The sequence below is a fragment of the Hemiscyllium ocellatum genome, chromosome 6, assembly GCF_020745735.1.
Source record: "Hemiscyllium ocellatum isolate sHemOce1 chromosome 6, sHemOce1.pat.X.cur, whole genome shotgun sequence".
Taxonomy (NCBI): domain Eukaryota; kingdom Metazoa; phylum Chordata; class Chondrichthyes; order Orectolobiformes; family Hemiscylliidae; genus Hemiscyllium; species Hemiscyllium ocellatum.
In genome coordinates this window covers 67,102,423-67,122,412 of record NC_083406.1, presented here as the reverse complement: position 1 = coordinate 67,122,412, position 19,990 = coordinate 67,102,423, and the positions used below count along the sequence as shown (strand labels likewise).

Sequence of the window (19,990 nt, the reverse complement as noted above, 5' to 3'; positions counted from 1 at the left end):
TCAATCTAATTGTCTTCCAGCACTTTAATGTGGCGCTTCTCCCTGAGAAAAAGGGAAGGGAAAAGTCTTGCCTTGACTAATTAATAATGCTCATAGCAATAAACTGTTGCACCAGGAGGTGAGATTGTGTGAGGAATAGGCACCACCGCACCCCAGGAAATTCAGCATGCTGTTCCTTATCTGTTGTCTTGAAATATCAGCCAGCATTACCTCATGAAATGTTGGGAAAATAAATACTAGAGAAAACTATCCTATGATACTATCCATTGCAAATAATTTTTTTTCTAGAATTGGAAACACAAAACTAATTCAGTACATTTCAATCCTTGGAAAACTGAAGCAAGATTTGAGCAATCTGGTATATTGTTTAAGTACCTTTGTAAATGGAGTTAGTGTATACATATGAAATGTGTAATTTTTTGATCTTCCATTTTGAAGGTGGTATAATGGAATGTATGCCAATAACATCTAGAAATTATGGATCCTACCTGTCTTGAGTCCCACCTTTGATTTAACTAATTTTGTCAACCTGTAACCCAGCGACAAGGGTAGTAAACATTTTTTATTGTGATTTGTTGGAAAAAGAAGCTGTATAGTTGGTGATCGTAAAAGGAAGGTTGGTCATATAAGTGAAAGATTATCTGACTAGGAAAAGGTGACCACTAGCCTCAGCATAATATCTGGAAACGTGACACGAAATTTTGAAGCTTTTTGAATATGAATTCCATTATTATGATTGCAACCATCCAGCAGGGATTCCTTTTAGAAGTTAGGAACAGGTGTAGGCCATTCAGCCTCACAAGCCTATTCCAAAATAGCAGATTATTCTTTTACTGTGCGGCTGTTGGTCTGTATTTGAAGAATAGGGGAATTTAAACAAGCTTAGGAGTTAACATTAATTTTCAATACTGAAAGCATTAAACTGGACCTTTTGTCTCTGATAACCACATATTGCTGCAAACGGAGTAGACTATGAAACTGAATATTAAGGCATTAATATTAACATCATTATTTGTTTCAATGTTTTATCTCATTTTCAATTTCTACTTTTTGACATGTGATTTATTGTTCCTTTTCGAGTCAAAGTGTGGTGTTGGAAAAGCAAAGCCAGTCAGACAGCATCCGAGGAGCAAGAGAGTTGACCTTTCAAGTATAAGCTCTTCATCAGGAATCATTCCTGATTCTCCTGCTCCTTGGATACTGCCTTGGCCGGCTGTGCTTTTCCAACACCACATGTTTCGACTCTGATCTCCAGCATTTGCAGTCTTCACTTTCTTTATTGTTAATCTACTTGCCTATTAATACTGCTCACAAAGGCAAAGTAGTTCATCATGGAGATTTGCTTGCAACTGCTGGATTAGTATTAAAATAGGGGAAAGGTAAAGCAAGCAAAGTAAAATCTCCATGATGAGAGAGAGATAAGATGAAATAAAAATGCTTTATGGATGATAGATGTCAGGTTAATAATGCTAATGAGAACGAGGCTGATAAGGATGCAGCATGAGCAGAGGCTGGCAGCTAAAATAAAAGTAAATCTAAAAGTCTTCCAAAGACCCACAAATTGTGCAAAGGTATTAAGAGGCCATGGCTGAGGTGCTATATTATAGCTTGCCTTGCCTTTACCAGTAAAGTAAATGCTGTAAAAGTCATTGTGATGAGAAGGTAGTTGAGATACTGGAAGAGCTGAAAGTTGATAAGACAGAAGTATTAGGAAGACCAACTATACTTAAAGTTGATAAGGCACTATGACTGAGTGAAATACACTCAAAGGTCATAATGTAGCAAGATGCAGAAGTATTGGCTGTAATCTTCCAAACTACTTTAGATACAGCAGATATGCAATTCATCAATTTGCTGGACTATGTCACACTCTCTTATTCAAAAAAGATATCAGGATAAATCTAGCAACTGTGAGACACTTGGTTCAACTTTGTTAAGAAATCTTTAATAACAACATTCTTAAGCAAAACTGACAATTACTTTGACAAGCATGGATAAAGAACACCAGATTTGAAATCCTGTTTACCTAATTTAATTGAGGATTTTGATCAGATAACAGATAGGATTGATGGTGGTATTTGTAGACTTTCACAAGGTGTTTGTTGAAGTGCCACATAAAGGCTTGCCAGCAAAGTTGAAGCCCTTGAAATAAAGGGGCAATGGTAACATATGAAACTGCCCGAATGACAGGAAGTGAAGAATTATGGAGAGAGAAGATTCAGGAGCCAGGTGATACCAATATAAGGTGAATAGTAAAAAGAAACCAAAGGCGACCCGGAAAATGTTTTGCACGGCTAGTGGTGAGGAATGGAAATACGCTACCTAAAAGTGAGATGGAGACAGATTTGATATTAGATAAAATCCGAGGCGACAAAAGTTTGTAGGTGCAAGGGCTGCCCATGTTTGAAAGACACGAAATGACTGACAAAGATTAAACAAAATTAAATAGCCTGCTCCAGCATTATGTTAAACATAATGATACCTTTGAACAGGGATACACCAAGGTGAATGATCAGCCCTACACAGTCATCTGAGATGGTTTGATAAGAAGGTGCCGAAGGATAGATACCAGTTCATTAAAAGATGACAAGAGATTGATTCCAGCCTCATTAATGAAAGGATTTTGTACTATTAGGTGAGCAGCTCCAGTTAGAATAAGGGCTGTAAATCTCATTCCATGAGGCAGTCAGCCTAACTGATTATGCAGCTATAAAAACAACAGCTAAACTTATTTTGTAGAAATCAGTTGTTTCGTTGAAGTTATTCACAATATTAAGAAATAAGTTCTAGATATATTATCCAAGTATAATTGAGGAATAAATGTGATAAGTGAATTAGTCTTGGGAAGTGCTTTCCTCATATCTAAAAAGATGCCTGACATGGAATAAATTGTTTGCAATTCATTGGTTTAAAAAGTACCAACAGTAGAAGTAGCTGTATAACTTTACATTTATAGCTAACTTTATAACAGGGATTAATATTATGAATCTAATAGTAGTTATTTAAAACCAGCTTTTTATGTATATAATTTGGACAGTGCAAAATCTAAGGAATAATAGAATTTGATAGAGATAGCACATGGAATACAATGAATAACAGAATCCAAGCAGTCCTTAGAGATAAGCAAGGTGCATAACCAGTAACTTTGGAATGTGAATTATTAAGATGCATAGAAAGATCTGAAGGCCTGGAGATGTCTGTTAAGCACTGTGAGATGGGAACCTGGGGCTGTCCATAGGAATGCCGATTGTTGATTTGGTGTTTTACAGGATTGAGTGTATAGGATAAAGGGAAGAACACACTGACTACATTGTATGTGATTATTATAACAAAATGCATAAAAATGGTGTATTTCACTGTAAAAATCAGTGTGTTATAAATCTCTCTTCTGATCTGAGCTGTAGATTAAGGGAACAGCTTGGTTCTCACATCAAGGCCAGATTCGGGAAGATTTTTTGGCCCCCTCATGCATTAACCAATTGTTGCTTGAATAAGAATAAAATCTCCCACTTGTCTGAATCCTGTCTGCCTCTTGAGTCTTTGTGTCCAATTGGGGGGTATACTCCTACAGCAGGATGAAGGAGAGCACAAAACTAGACTTCCCCTCGCACAAAGCCTGCAATAATATGCTGAGTGCATGGCCTATTCATTGTGTTGCTGTTTTACCGTAATTCTATGTTTTATTGGTCTGTGTTTGTAAATTGTATGATTAAAAATTGGTATAAGCCCTTGACCACAGAATTCTTTGAGGTAATGCAACTCTTTATATTCTGTACAGCTCTAATTCCATTTTATTTTCTAGGCTACATGAGGAGGAAAAGACTGGCAAAGCAATTTCCCACAGACTGAAACATGCATGCAGTGATAGCCATTTAGAAGATAAAATCCCTGGGAAAACATTAATAGAAAGAATGTTTGGTGGAAAGATGGTGACCAAGATCCATTGTTATCGCTGTCGTAATGTTTCTTTCCGAGAAGAAGTTTTTACAGATCTGTCCTTGGCTTTTCCACCACATAGTAAGGTTCTGCAGCAATCTGGCAGTTCATATGACTCTAATCTTTCAACAGAGATGGCAGGTTCTGGTAATATGACATCTCAAACTAAAGCACAACAGAAGGCTACTAAATCTCCAATTAAGCAAAAGCAAACAAAATCTAAAGAGCCTTCTGTACGTGTTGTGCCGTTTGAAATATTAGGTTCCCATGCAAAAGAGAAAAAAGATGATCCTCCTTACTCTAAAGTAAAGAAAGATGATAGTTCCTATGCATTTAGCTCCATGCTAAAGAATGACTTTGCAATTGCCACAGGGGAGAAAGCATGTGATTCGCCAAGTTCTAGATCTGTGTCTGACCTCATAAATTACTTTCTTTCACCAGAAATGCTGTCTGGTGACAATAGATATTACTGTGATAAATGCACCTCTTTACAAGAAGCAGAAAAAGTAGTTGAATTAACAAGGAGTCCACATTATCTCATTTTGACCTTGTTAAGGTTTTCCTTTGACCTCATAACAATGAGACGGAAAAAAATTCTGGACAATGTATCAATTCCATTAGTTCTCAAACTACCCATTAGGATTGCCACAGAAAAAGATGAACAAATAATTAATACTGGAAAATCGATGTGTCAACTTGCAAGCTGGAAATATTTTGCAGATGATGCCAAATCCTTGTCAGTTACCTATGACCTTTGCTGTGTCGTGGTGCACTCTGGAATATCTTCTGAAAGTGGACATTATTATTGCTATGGCAGAGAATGTGTTCCTACTAACTCTGAAATTGGCTCAAGAGTTATTTTGGAAGCTGATAGTAAAGCTGGTGATCAGTGGTATTTATACAATGATACTAGAGTTTCATTTTCATCTTTTGAATCTGTCAGCAATGTTACAAATTACTTTCCCAAAGATACTGCTTATGTGTTATTCTACAGACAACGAGGAACTAAACATACATGCTTAGATGATGAACATACTTCAGCTAGTGTTAGATTGCATGGAGAAGCAGCATTAAGCAAAGAGCTAATGGAAGCAATTGCCAAGGACAATATACAGTATTTACAGGTATGTGAATTTGCAATGAACTTTAAAAATTGCTCATTGGTATGTTTTACTATATTATAGGGGTAGTTTGCTTTTGTAAGAATTGATGACACCATTGCTGTAAAATCTGTAGTAAACTGTCCAAACATCCAGGTAACCTGTAGGTTGCATTCGTAATGGAGTCTAATTTATTAATCTGCCTACAGCAGGATTTGTCTAATAGTTTTTTTAGCCACTCCTTAGTCCAGGAAGGATTTCTAACTCTAATCCTGATCATTGTACTTGCGCAACAAATACTTGTTTGAAAACTCAAAAAAGCCTCAGACTTGCTCAGGCTTTTGTGGAAAACTGTTGCAAATGTCTTTTAACCTTAGTGGAAGAAGAGCTTGTTGATTTTGCTCTTGAATGCCTAACTCGAATTTTAAGATTGCATCCTTTTTGTTCTTAATTCCCCAGTTAGAGGAATTAATTTATCCACATCAGCTGTTCATGTCCATACTACTCAGCAAAGATCTAACTAGACAAATCCCATTTGCTAGTTCTTGGCCTATAGCCCCAGTGGTTAAGGTAATACAAGTGAATACCTAAATACCGTGTAAATACTATGAGACGTTCTGACTCTGGGGTTTATCCTGTCTAATCCTGTTTGAATTTTATAGGTTTGTATGAGAACCCTTCCCTTGTTCTTCTAAACTCCAATAAATACGGTCCTAACCAATCTAGTCTGTCTTCATATGTCAGTTCTGCCATGGCAAGAATCAGTATGACGAACCTTTTATGCACCTCCTCAATAGCCAGAACATCTATCCTTAGATAAGGAGACCAAAATGGCATGCAGCAGTCCAAGTGAGGTCTCATCAAGGCCCTATACAATTGCAGCAAGACATCCCTGCTCCTGTACTCCAATTGTCTTGCTATGAAGGCCAATATATACAATGTGCCTTTTCATGCCTTCTGCTCCTGCATGCTTGCTTTAGTGACAGGGGTACAAGAACAACCAGGTTGCATCATACTTCCCATCCCCCCCCCCCCCCCCCCCCCCCCCCCCCCCCCCTTTCCTAATCTATCATTTTTTCCAAGTGCTTTGCTATTAAATCTCACAAATCAGACCCTCCACTCAGGCAGCATTCTGGTAATTCTCCTCCTCTCATCCTTTCTGGTGCAGTTACATAATTGATGTAACATGGCGTTAAGAACTGCATACTGTATTCCACTTATGATTTAATTGTAGTTTTGTACAGTTTCAGCATATCTTTGTTGCTCTTTTATTCTGTGCTAATGAAAGGAAGTATCCCACATGTTGTCTTAACCAACTTAGCTACCTGTTCTGCTACTTTCAGGGTCTTTGGTCTGTAGTGCTTTACAAGATTCTACCATTTATATGAAATTTCTTGCCTTGATAGCCCTCTCCAAGTGTATTACCTCTCATTTTCCTGGAATGAATTCTATTTGCCATTGCTGTACCCATGTGAGCAGTCTGTTGATCTCTTCCTGGAGTTTTACAGTTATTCTCATTATTTACCACACTACCAATTTTCATGTCATCCACAAATCTTTTGATCATATTTCTGTAGTTATGTTCAAATCATTAATGCACATCACAAACAGCTCCAAACCCTGCAGAACTTCAATGGAAACAGAGTTCCAGTGAGATAAATATTTCCTCTACTATCACTCTCTGCTTCAATTCATGGGGTAAAGAATGCAAGAGAGGTCTCAGAGAAAGGAGACAAAAAACAAGTAACTGTAGGTCAGTTAGCTTAACATCTTTTTTGGGAAGTTATTCAAGATTATAGCAGAGCATTTGGAAATTCTTTAACCGCGGGGCATACATTCCAGGGCTCACCGTGGATAGGAGCGAACCCTGGTTCTGGAAGGCTCCCTATAATATGTTAGGGCTGCTGTAAACCTTGTTTAACTGAACCCATGGAAAATGATTCTGCACCCTGTACATAATATGATTAAGCAGAGACAGCATGGCTTCATGACTGACAGGTCACATATGACAAATTTTGAGAATTCTTTGAGCATGTAATGAGCAGGATAGATGAAGGGAAGCAGTGGATGCAATTTATTTGGATTGTCAGAAGGTGTTTGATAAAGTATCACACTTTAGGCTACCTTTATAAGGTAAAAGCCCATAGTTTTGGAGGTAGTATATTAGCGTGGATAAGCTAAAAAAACAACCGAGTTAGAAAAAAGGGGCATTTTCAATGTAGCAACCTGTAACTGCTGATGTGCCACAGGGATATGTGTTGGGGTGTCAATTATTTACAACATATCAATGACTTGAATGAGAAAAATGAATGCACTATAGCCACATCTGCAAAGGGTACAAAAATAAATAGGGAAGGCAAGTATTGAGCATGACACACAGTCTTCAGAAGGTAGAGGTAAATTGTCATAAATTGGGCCGAAACTTGGAAGATGGAATATGATGTGGCAAAATGGATTTTCACAAGCGTAGTATTACTTAATGGAGAAAGATCATAAAAAGCTACAGAGCAGAGGTGTTTGGAAGTCCTCATCCATGAATCACGAAAAGCTAGTATCCACGCTCATCGCTTAATAGGGAAGGCAAATGGAATATTGGCCTTTATTTCAAAGGGAATGTAAGATAAAACTAGGGAGTTTTTGCAAAAACTGTACAAGGCACTGGTCAGACCTGGAATGCTGACAGCAGTTTTGGTCCCTTAAAAATAAATCTGTCATTGGAGGCAGTCCAAGGAAGATTCACTTAGTTGATAGGGTGCGGCGGGACTCTGTAAAATGAGAGGTTGAGTAGACTGGGCCTGTAATCATTGCAATATAGAAGAATGAGAAGGACCCTTACTGAAATAATCAAGATTCTTGGGGACTTCACAAGGCAGATGTGAAATGGTTGTTTTCCCTCAGGGGAGAGTTTAGGATCACAGAGCATAATCTCAGAATAAGGGTTCACACATTTAAGATCGATGAAGAATTTCTTCTCTGAGGATAGTGAATCTGTAGAATTCTTTACAGCAGCGAGCAATTGAGGCTGGGTTATTAAGCATATTCAGAGCGGAGATAGATTTTTAATTTGAAAGGAAATCGAAGATTATGGGAAAAAGGCAGGAAAGTGGACTTGAGGGTTATCCGATAAGCCACGATCTCACCGAATAGTACAGCAGACTCGGTGGGTTGAATGGCCTACTTCTATTCTGACGTCTTATGTTCTTTTTATGATGTGAATTTGGGGCTTGTAAGCAAATAAGAGAAAATCTACAAGAGACACCAAATCAAGTCGATGTGGTCCATTGTGGAAATTTTGGCTTGGTGAGAAAAGAGGAAAATTAAAGTAGACTAAGTAGTTTTTTGCCTGCCTGTAATTATTTTGAGGTAAAGGGCGCATTTGAAAACGTGAGCCCTCTTTTGAGGGCCCTTTTAATCCAGGGAGTGTGACAAATAGAATTTCATATGCTGTACCTAAATTATGAACGAGAACTGAATTTTTATTTGGAGGAATAACGGAAGAAAGTACACTTTTTACTTTTTGTCAATCCCAATCCACTTTACAGTCAATTAAGTGCTTCTTAAAATTTCATCAGTGTGGTAATGCAAGAAGCAACACCCAACAAACAGCTTTATAACCTTATATATGTATGCTTTTAATTTGAGGGAGAAAAATTGATTAGGATAACTGCACTGCTCTTTGAAATAATGCTATGGATTCTCTTGCCATCATATAAGGTGAATGTGGTCTGTTTAATCCCTCATCTCCACTCACATCATCAACTGCACTGTACTGGTGGCCTTGATAAATGTGCTTAAATTCTGAAGTAGTGCTTCACCATTGACCTTGGAGGCAAGAGTACAATTGAACCATGGCTGACTATTCTAAAACTCAACCATTCAATGTATTGAAAGGTTTTGCTTATATTTCAGTAATCAGGTTTGTTAACTTTAGGGTGATTATAGAATTGCACGTACTTACAAAATTGGGATGTTTGTACTAAAGCTGGGAAAAAGCATTTTTTCCCCCTTTTTGAGGCCTTTTCCATTGCAAAAGTAATTGGTAGTACAGATCTTGAGTATTGCTGAAAAAAGATGTTTTGTCAAAGCATTTTGTCTCACCAGGGCATGGTGTCCTTGCAAAATTGCTGATGAGTGCAAGATGAGAAGTGTTTTTTTTGACAAAATTTATCTTTTCAATAATACAAAGTAATTAATGGAGATACCAAATATTTTTATAAAAATGGATAAAATGTATCATGCAGTTTGGATAAGTGAAGTAATGGAAAAATCCGGAATTGATAATCCGAGCATCATATCATAACATTTAAGTGTCAATGGAAACCTGCTTTCAGATTGAAAATTCTATGTGCAGTTATTCACCTTCCAACTTTAAATATTATTGCAAGATTTAATTATTTCAATTGTATATGACAATGAAGAATCTAATTAGTTAAGCTGAATATCCTATTTTGGTGCTTAGTGTTTATAGTTTAAAATAACATTAATTTTAAATGAAATTAGTGTTTCCATGCCTAGTGTACCCATTTTATATCTTAATGGCTATTTACAGGTTTCCTAAGAAATAATAGAAGATAATTGAATTTGCTGATCAAACTATTGCATAGTTTTTGGAGAGATTTTGCCAAACTTGCTCCTTCTGTATTGATATTTCCCTTTTTTTTAATAGACTGATGAATAAATATTTCAAGATCAAATGAGTTCCATGCTGCTTGGATGAGGGAAAAGTTATTTATATAACTGTGTTAGAATGTGTTGTTTGAAAATTCTGAAATTTTGTTAAAATTCTCTTTGAACCCAAGTATACAGCCAGAGATGGTGCCATTATAAGATAGATGTTTGTAATTTTTGAATAGGTCAAGTGGTTCTTATTTTACCATTTTTTTGTTGTTCTGGGAAACAGATATTGTAGCTAAAGATTTTATTTGGAATGGTGAGGTTCTAGAACATGGTAAGATTAATAAGGAGCTGGTGTTAGCTATTTTAGTGGGCATAAAGGATGGAGATATTTAATAGTTTGCTGGCCCCAAATAAAGTGCCAAATGACTGAAGGATAGTTAATGTGGTTCCTTTATTCAGGAAGGCCAGCAGGAATAGGCAGTTAATTACAGTCCAGTTAGTCTAATGTCATTGGTGGGAAGTATTGGAAAAGATTGAGGGGCAGGGTTAATCGACACTTGGAAAGGCAAGGGTTAATCAGGGATAGTCATCATGTATTTATTCAAGGGAGATCCTGTCTGACTAATGTAGTTGAGCGTTTTGAACAGATGACTAACTATATTGATGAGGGTAGTGTAGTTGATGTGATTTGCTTAGCCTTTGACAAAGTCCCTTATGAAAGGCTAGTCCAAAAGCCCATGGGATCAGAGGCAAGTTGGCAAACTGGTTCCAAAATAGGCCTCCAAATCCAAGGCAAAGGATGATGCTGGACGATTGTTTTTGAAATTGGAAATCTGTGACCAGGGTTGTACCATAGGGATTGATGCTTGGACTGTTACTGTTCATGTGCATTAATGACTTGAAGGGAATGCAGAAAATCTAATTAGTGAGTTTGCAGATGACATGAAAATTGATGGTGGTATTGATAATGAAGAGTATGGTCTCAGGCTATAATCTAGAATTGGTAGTAGATTGGGCAGAGCAAAGGAAGATGGAATTTATTCCTGATAAGTGTGAGATGATGCATTTTGGGAGGTTGAGCAAGGGAAAATTAGGTTCCTAGGGACTATAGTGGAACAAAGAGATTTTGTGTAAGTCTATAGGTCCCTGAAGGTGTCAGCACAGATAAGGTGGTGAAGAAGGCATATGGGATAATTGCCTTCATTAGCTGGGGCATAGCATATAGGAACAGAGTTATCACAACTTTATAAAACATTCGTGAGGCCACAGATGGAATACTGTGTGCAGTTCTGGTCACCACACTATCAGAAGGATGTGATTGTGCTGAAGAGGGTGCAGAGGAGATTTGCTCGGATGTTGCCCATAATGGAAAGTCTGTTGTGTGGAGAGACTAGTTAAGCTCGATTTGTTTTGCCCAACGCAGACGTGGTTGTGGGGGTGGATCTGATTGAAGTATGCATAATTATGGGAGGCATATCTAAAGTAGATTATGAGAATCTTTTTCTCTATGACAAACTTCAGCCTCTGGTCTTAAACATGTCTAAGCTGAAAATTAAGTGGTTTATAGAGGATCTGAGGAAAATAGTTTTTGTGCAGAAGATGATAGAAATGTGCAATGTGCTGCCTGAGAAGATGTGGGACGCAGGTGCTCTCGTAATGTTTTAGAAAAACACCTGGACAAGCACATAAAATGCCAAGGCATAATAGCCTATAGACTAATGCAGGTAAATAGGATTAGCATTGTCTGGTGGTTGTTGATTGGCTTAGACATGGTGAGCCAAAGATGCTATTTCTATACTGTATAACTGTATAACAGCTCAAACATTTCTGCAGTTACTTTAAAGTTAGTTGACAGCTACATTTTGGAGTTGAGTAAGCGTGCTGTAGGTTGCTCCAGCTTCCATGCGCTGTCCAGTGACACATTTAGAATTGACAAAATGTATTCCAACTTTGAAAGTAATATGAAGTGGTATGTCTTACCTTGAATGCAGTCTGGAAATTACCAGCTAAACCATTATATATTTTGCAAGTTAAACTAAACAGTTAAATTATTTACTTAAGAATACTTTGTGTAGATGCATCAAAGCAATAGAAAACTGGCCTAGTGTAGTTATAGATTGAACCTGTTTTCTGCAAGTTGCCATTTTGTATCTACAGTTATAATAAGCAGCTGGTGAAGTTACCAAAACATGAAGAAAATCTAGAGGTGATCGTGATAATAGGCTTTTCTTGAGAATGAACATTGAATCCTATTATTATAAGGTTCTACTACCCACTGGGAAAAGAACGTTGCAATATTGAGTAATTGAAGGAATCTTTCTTTATCAGAACAAAGGCTGCACTAATTTGTGTGAGAGATCTTTTTGGGAAACATTTGAATTTATGTAAAGAAAACAAGCCAATACTGCATGTGTTAATTTGTGTAACTTTCTTCTAGGAAGAAGAAAAGGAAGCAAGGAAAAAATCTGACCGTCTCCCACTTGCTACCACGCCAGTGTGGTGGAGGCGATTTGATGATGATGAAAATGGAGGTTCTTCTGGAAGTTGCGGTCCAGCTGCTGGGAGAGGCAGTGATTTGGGGTCATTTGGACGTTTAATTTTCTAAATATAATTATTAGCTTCTTCATTCTCTACCTCAGTTAAACCACTTACTTAGAAAAGGCTGCATGACTTAGTCTTTGAAGAGACCAAAAGAGACTTGCCTTTCAGGCTGCTCAAAACGTTTTCCTGCAATAGCTTTCTGCTTTGTATTGTTAATTAAGTAACAACTGGCAATTTGTGGAATTTCTTTAGTAAAAAGCATAGTTAAAAGATATTAAAGTAATGGCATGTAAACAACAGGCCAACAAATATGAGAAGTGTCAGATTTTACTTGGAAAATAATAAAAATGATAAACAAAATCTGAAACAGCTGAAAAATCTCGGGTCTGGCAGCATCTGTAGAGAGAAACTATTGAAGAAGTTCTGAAGAAGGGTTACCCAAAATGTTAACTTTGCTTTCTCTCTACAGATGCTGCCAGGCTTACTGAGTTTTTCCAGCAATTTCTGATTTTTGTTTCTGCTTTCCAGCATCTGCAGTTCTTTGGTTTTGTGTTAATAGAAATAATATACCTTGTTCTTCAATACTAATAAATTCCTGCTACTTAGATCTTTGAAAGGATGCATAGATTGTTTTGTGAATGTCATTGGTTTTAGCTATAACTTTGACATTCTGATGCTGCCCTTTGGAATTTTTTTTCTCTTTTTAGAGTTTTTTTAAATGTAAGACATTGCATTACCCTGACTTTTAAGATGACTGCAACAGTTTGGACTTTGAGAGATATGTTTGCTTACAATGTTCCCTTCCTTAGGAAAGTTAGGGTGTTAATGCTGGGCTTTCCAGTGAGATCAGAAATTTTTCAGAAGCGAGCATTCTTGATGATGCACTTGTAAAGCATGGTGGTAGGCTGCTGTCTGATGTTGACCAGTGCCACCTTCCACCCACCCCTTAGAGCCATCGCATCCATTTGTACATGAATTCAGAATTCTGTTTATCTAGAAACATAAAAACTTAAATTCATTGAAGTATTAGAAGACCATAATGTCAGCATTGATCCTGATATGAAGTAAATGTTTTCACTTAGTGTCCAATTGGTTGCCTGAAATATCATCATTTGCATCCAGAATAGAAAGCAGCTATATTAATACGTAATATCCAGATATTTTAATATCATAGTAAAACCCAGTTCTTTCAAATGAATAAAGATTTTGTTTGAAGGCTTATTGAGGGGTATCAAATGTTCAGTTTCATGCGCATCCATCCCTTCCAATATATGATTACTAAACCTATGCATCTTTTGGAACTTCAGACATGAAGTATTTTTGAAAAAGTATAGTAACATTGATGCTGAATTTAGCAGTGGACAATAATGTTACCTTTTATAAACAATCCTTTTGTTTGAAGTGTCACTATCAACGGAGTCATTTTTGCTGTCAGGTAGGAAAATCAAATAATTGGAAGGATGTGGATGTGGTGATGGAGGTTAGAATTAGGTGGCCCATCATCATTAAGAAACACAAGTTTGTTTAATGTTGAGTTTTATCCTCAACTGACTCTCATTTTACATCATAATAGTTAGACGTATGGATTCTGGAGTTTTTAACAACTTGTTACGCAGTTCCTAGATGAGAAGTAAACAGACAGCCTGACAGATTATTTCCACAAGAGAGTAAAAAACATGTAATTTAAGAAATACGCATTTGGATTTTGACACCGAACAAGGGAGTAAGTTACTTCCCGGCTATATCAGTAAAGAACGTAAATGATTTGCACTGCGAGTTTTACAAGATGTATTTTGATATATCTTTGTGGTCTCTATATCTGAGTTTGTAAAAGGGTTATGAATCAGTTAGACAGTTCTTTTTAACCTTTACTAAAAATTTGTCCAAATTTGTGTACATAGCATCTTATCAGTTAATTGTATGGCTGCTAAATACAACGAAAGTAGGGATGCTTTTGTGCAAAACAAATTTCTTTTAAAGAAGTGAACCATGTAAAGCTATGCATTTTAAAAAGAAATTAACACCCTCTTTGAGAATGGCCGCGAACCTGTCCCATGTGAAATATAAATAAGTTGCAGGTGTAGGTCTAATATAGTTAAAGCAGTTTCACAATGTTTGACAAAGACACATCATTCAGAACACTTGAGACTTGCTTTTAAGTAAATTAACATTTTGAAAAGATATAATTTAAAGTGTTCCTCTTGCCCTTTTATTTTTAAATTCGATGTGGGCTTAAAGATTAAAAAGGAACTTTAATGACCATTTTATTTTGAAAAATATGCAGAAAGATATTTGGAAATGCATGGGACAAAATTCAACTTCGGTCAACCTTGTAAGAAACAAATTGGGTGGAGTGTACAGCTGGTGGCTGATTTGATATTGTCAGTTTTTCATCCCTGCTAAAGTTAACTTACACTGTCTAAGTCTGTACTAAGGTAATACCAAGTATTATAGTTAAACATTTTAAGATGTCTTGGGTTGTGACTTGTCCAAATAAATATTCTAGATTAGTTGCAGTTTTGAATTATTTAATGCTGTCAATATTATTTTAATGTTAAACTGTATGGTGTGGAAATGAAAATTGGTGTACCCAGATCCAGGCTTTAGAGTACTGTTGCATGAACTGGTGAAATTATTGATGCTGTACTGACACCTATTAACTCTATTTTTACTATGTTGACATGTATAAAGTTGAAAATCACACAACACCAGATTATAATCCAACAAGTTTAATTGGAAGCACACTAGTTTTCGGAGTGTCACTCCTTCATCAGGTGATAGTGGAGGACTCAATCCTAAAACACTAATCCTCCACTATCACCTGATGAAGGAGCTAGTATGCTTCCAATTAAACCTGTCGGACTATAACCTGGTGTTGTGATTTTTAACTTTGTACACTCCAGTCCAACACCAGCATCTCCAAATCTTGACATGTATAGTAACTCTAAAAAGCAAGAGTCCACTGGCATATCTAGATCCTTTCTGTAACCTGTATATGTTATTTTATTATTTGTTAATAACTGCATTCTTTCTTGTTTTGTCGACTGTTGTCATTTTCAGAGGTAATAAGTAATCAGGCACTAATAACTCACATTTAATTTTCTGTGAGATCAAAAGTTAGTTTATGATGCCATTGATGTTCCCTTTGTAAATAGTTGTTAAAAGTTCTCTGATTAAAACAACAGGTAAATCTATAGGCTGGCAGCTAATTTTGGTACTTCATAATTTTATATTTGTGTGATAAGGCATAAGTTAAATGTTTCTTCCTTCCTAACCTCCTGTCTGAACTCACATACCTAGTCCATAGTTCAGCTGTATCTTTCTTGGCTGTAATTAAAAGAAATAGGTTGATAACGTTTCTAACTTTTTTTTTGTATATCCCTAAACAGATATCTCAGAAATTAGCAAAACAACTTGTTTTAATTGTCAATGATTGTGTTAGGCAGGCTGCTATATATAGAAATATAAAGTGAATATAGGAAATCTGATATCAAATAAACAATTTACATGCTTTCTCTAATGTCAGAGTTTGATTTGAAATGTGAAGATGTAATGCCTTAATCCGTGATGTTTCTGTATTTATGTATAATTCTATACTTTGCCTCAGAACTGAAAACTAACATAAACCTATGTTTTTGTTTACAATTAGACTGTTATATGCAACTATTCTAGTCAACTAAGGGAACTAATATGGAATGAAGACCTGTGTTGACTAAGTATTAATTGCAGAAGTAGCCAAGTGAATTTGTTATGAATACACTTCTGTTCATGGCAATATATTTATTCTACTTTATATCAATTAATGGAATTGTATAAATTGTACAAATGAATGATTATTGAAAAGCCTTAACTCTTGCTGTTTATGTATGCAGCATAGTTTGCTACAATAAAATGTAGAACAGACCCAACCGAGGAGGAGAAGTTCTAGTTATGGTTTCCACAATAATTCAGATTAAATCATTTTGATAATGTGTATTTTTTTTCAAGAACATAAAACAGTATCATGATCACTATGTAAAAATGAAATTTACAAAGTTGCTGTAATAATAAATATTATGCTTCATCTTTTGCTTCATCTTCAACCTTTTCCTATCTCACCTGTTAATAAATCAAAGCTCAAGATAAGGTAAATGTTTTGGAATAGTGGGTATATGGCAAAGATAGGCATAATAATAGTAATGACCAGATACTGAGATAATTATATTTCTTAGTTACATATATAATAACTAAGTGACATAATTTGACTAATTTTGTCAAAATGTAGACTAGTGAAATTTTGAGGTGTTGCCCCTCATCTTCAACCTGAGCAGATGATAGCCCAAGGTCTTAACATTGAGTTCTCAAATTTTGTAAAATCTTCCCACCTATCCCCAGCTCCCTTTCCAGCTCCGCTTTCTCCCTTCCATTCCACCTACTGACCCTTCCTTCCAGCTATCAACCAGATTCATCCTTCCCATCAATCAACCAACTCATACCAACTACCTGTGTTCACCTGTCACTATCTCACCATTCTGCTACTCATCTTCCCATCCCCCTTCCATCTCTCTTCTCCCCCCCCCCCCCCCTTTATCTACAGCTGACCCTACACCTTGTCCTGAAGAAGTGTTACACCTGAAACATTGACTTCTCCACCTCTTGTTGCTGCCTGGCTTTCAGCCTCCTGTTTGTCTATAAACAACAAATTACTGACCATTTTGGTGGAATAAAATCAAGTTTGTAAAATAAAAGATTGCAGTGAATCCAAATTGTTTTTTCAGATTCTATTCCCCTTCCTCATTTTTCCCTCTGAGTATATTGACAAGATTGATTCTTTAACTTATCCTGTGGCGTTTATCATCAATAGATGGCTTGGCTAGATAATGGGATGGAATGAACAAAGGTATTTAATTTGGTGCATAAATTGCAGAATTAACAAGTAGAGGATGACTTTTTGTAACTTTTAAGGCTTTATGCTGATCCTATTGAAGAGGATCTTAACTAACTTGACAGGGGTGTGAGAACGAGGGCATAATATTAGCAAGATAAATCACGGAAAACAGATAATTTGGAGAGAAACTTCCTACTAGAACGGGGAATAGTGTGATATTAGGTAGAATTATGGTAAAAGGTTTAAATTAGACTGTGTATCAATGTAATGAATGTTGTAGATGAGGGTAGTGGAGTAATGTTGATGTACTATTAATCCAGACACACACTCATGCTCAGGATATGAGATTCCCATTCTTATGACAGGTGGAATGTAAACTCAATTAATAAATTTGGGATTTGAAGCTCCATTACCTGATATGGAGCAAATAAATACAATGACGTGGTGGAAGATCCTTTAGATTTGGGCATTGGATGTATAGATATACTCATGGATTAGAATAATCTCCCATTTTTTGGTTATCATCTAGTTGGTATTGGTTCTAAATATAAGCACTTGGTATATTGCACCAAAAGGAGACAAAAGGGGTGGCAAAAGTATAGGATTTGGGGAATTCCAGGAATTGACAGATGAGGCAAGAGCCTGTATTGCTGAACTCTACTATCTAAATGGTATAGCCAGGTATCTCTTAACCCTAAGCTCAAGACCAGACTAGCATCTATGAACACAGAACATGAGACAAATAGCCCAGTGCCACTAAATTGACTATCTTGAGTAAAACCAAGAAACAAAGTGGGGAGCTGAAAAAGTTGAGCAAAGATTAAATAGTTTCAGTCAGAAATGGTCTTTGTAAAATAAATGTAAACTGTACAGGAGATCCGATATAGTTTAGACATGATAAGGAATGTAAAGAACCGGGTCAGGGAGTGCATGATAGAAACAACACAGCTGATACTACACAAATGCAGGATAATGGGAGGTTTTGAATGTATATGAACAATTTCTGTTATGGAGTAAACATTTTGGGGACATCTGTTTAGCCTATAAATTTAAACTGGTGGGATTAAAATTGAATACATGACCTCATGTCTGTATGAGATGAGAGTTTGTTTTTTCTCCCCCAAATTTAGTCATAAACTGCTGAAGCCTAGCCCTCTTAGCATATTTTTGAATAAAGAATCGTAAACTGTACCAGTCTCCTGGTGCTTTGTCAAGTTATGCTGCCAAGATGTTTTTATGTCAAAAGAAAGAATCTTATTACAGCACTGGCTTTGAATCCCAAGCTAGTCTGGTCATGATCTAAAATGGTAAAAATAGCCCCAAGTTATTAAAAGTCTCTCAAAATTGTAAAAATGACACTTTGCATATATACACCCAGTCTCCAGTTAGCTTTAGACAAAGGTGGATATCTGACCAGTTAATCAGCATGGTGGCTCAGTGGTTAGCACTGCTGCCACACGGTGTCTGTGACCAGGGTTCAATTCAAGCCTTGAGTGGCTGTCTGTGTGGAGTTTGCACATTCTCCCTGTGGTTGCATGGGTTTCCTCTGGTACTTTGATTTCCTCCCACAGTCAAAGGACGTGCAGTTTCAGTCGGCTGGCTGTGCTAAATTGCCCATAGTGTCCACGAATGAGTAGGTTAGGAGGATTAGCCATGGGAAATACAGAATTACTGGGGCGGGGTGAGTCTAGTGGGATACTCTTCAGAGATTTGGTGTGGACTTGTGCCATATGGACTGTTTCTACACTCTAGGGATCTTTATGATGATGGTCGAGAGTGTGGTGCTGGAAAAGCACAGCAGGTCAGGCAGCATCCGAGGGGCAGGAAAATCGATGTTTCGGGCAAGAGCCCTTCACCAGCCTCACTCTTGATGAAGGGCTCTTGCCTGAAACATCGATTTTCCTGCTCCTTGGATGCTGCCTGACTTGCCATGCTTTTCCAGTACCACACACTCAACTGATCTTCACCATCTGCAGTCCTCATTTTCTCCCATCTTAATGAATATCCCTTCCTTTGAGGTCTGCAATAGTTAACTGTTGAGCACTTGGCTGCAACAGCAAATTCTGGAAGCAGTGTACTTTTATGCCAATCTTCTGGTTCCATTCCAGACATCTGAGCCTTTTTTAGTTTCTGAAAATGTCTGAACCTAGAATAAGTCATATCTCTTACAGATTTAGCAAAATCTGCATGCTTTGTAGAACTAAGGTTGTTGTCAAGAGTGGGGTGCAGGTTAGGCAGCATCTGAGGAGCAGAAGAATCGACATTTTGGGCAAAAACCTTTCATCAGATTGTTGTCTAATCCTTGATGTTGTCCCTTGATTGTATCTCATCTGTTAAATGAACTCCATCTCATAGGGTGGTCAATGTAAAACCATTCAATCAACTTGGCCTGAAGTTTAAAGCTTATCATGGTCAATTTAATAAGGGCAGTTCCTCTTTTTGAATAATGATGGAACAACTTGGCATCAAGCTTCTAGGGCGAGAAGATTATCCAGTCAGGACACAGCTGGGTATTCTTGGGAACAGGGCCAAAATCCATGACTAGCTATTGTCCATTGCTGCACATCACAAATTAATTTTGACTTCAGTGCACTCACTCTATGGTTGAAGTCAAAGTTTATAAAGAATAACATACATTCCGATTTACTTAAAGGTCAAAAGTAGAGCAAACATAAGATATGAAATAGCAATATTAGTGATTTCTGGCTGTAGGCCTATACTTCAGTAGTGAGTATGCTTTAGAAATTATAATTTAGGATAAATTGGGTTAATTTACAAAAGCTAGCACTGATTTATGAAAAGCGATTTAAGTTTAGTGTTTTGATAAGGCAACAGAGGATTGGTGAAGGTAATGTTTGCTATGGTGTGCAAGGACTTTCAAAAGTTGCTATGTTAGAGTGCCAGTTAGCAGACTTGCAAACAAAGTTAA

At 36.9% G+C, this 19,990-nt stretch overlaps 1 protein-coding gene across 1 annotated transcript in view; it reads left to right on the top strand.

Annotated features, from left to right (window-relative positions):
* The window catches only part of LOC132816723 (ubiquitin carboxyl-terminal hydrolase 35-like), a 98,796-nt gene extending 86,357 nt beyond the window's left edge, over window positions 1–12,439 (top strand). The window contains exons 10-11 of the mRNA XM_060826623.1: window positions 3,803–5,060; window positions 12,091–12,439. Coding sequence (XP_060682606.1) covers window positions 3,803–5,060; window positions 12,091–12,258 — 1,426 coding nt within the window. The 3' untranslated portion in view covers window positions 12,259–12,439. The remainder of the gene's footprint in view (window positions 1–3,802; window positions 5,061–12,090) is intronic.
* The last annotated feature ends 7,551 nt before the right edge of the window (window positions 12,440–19,990 follow it).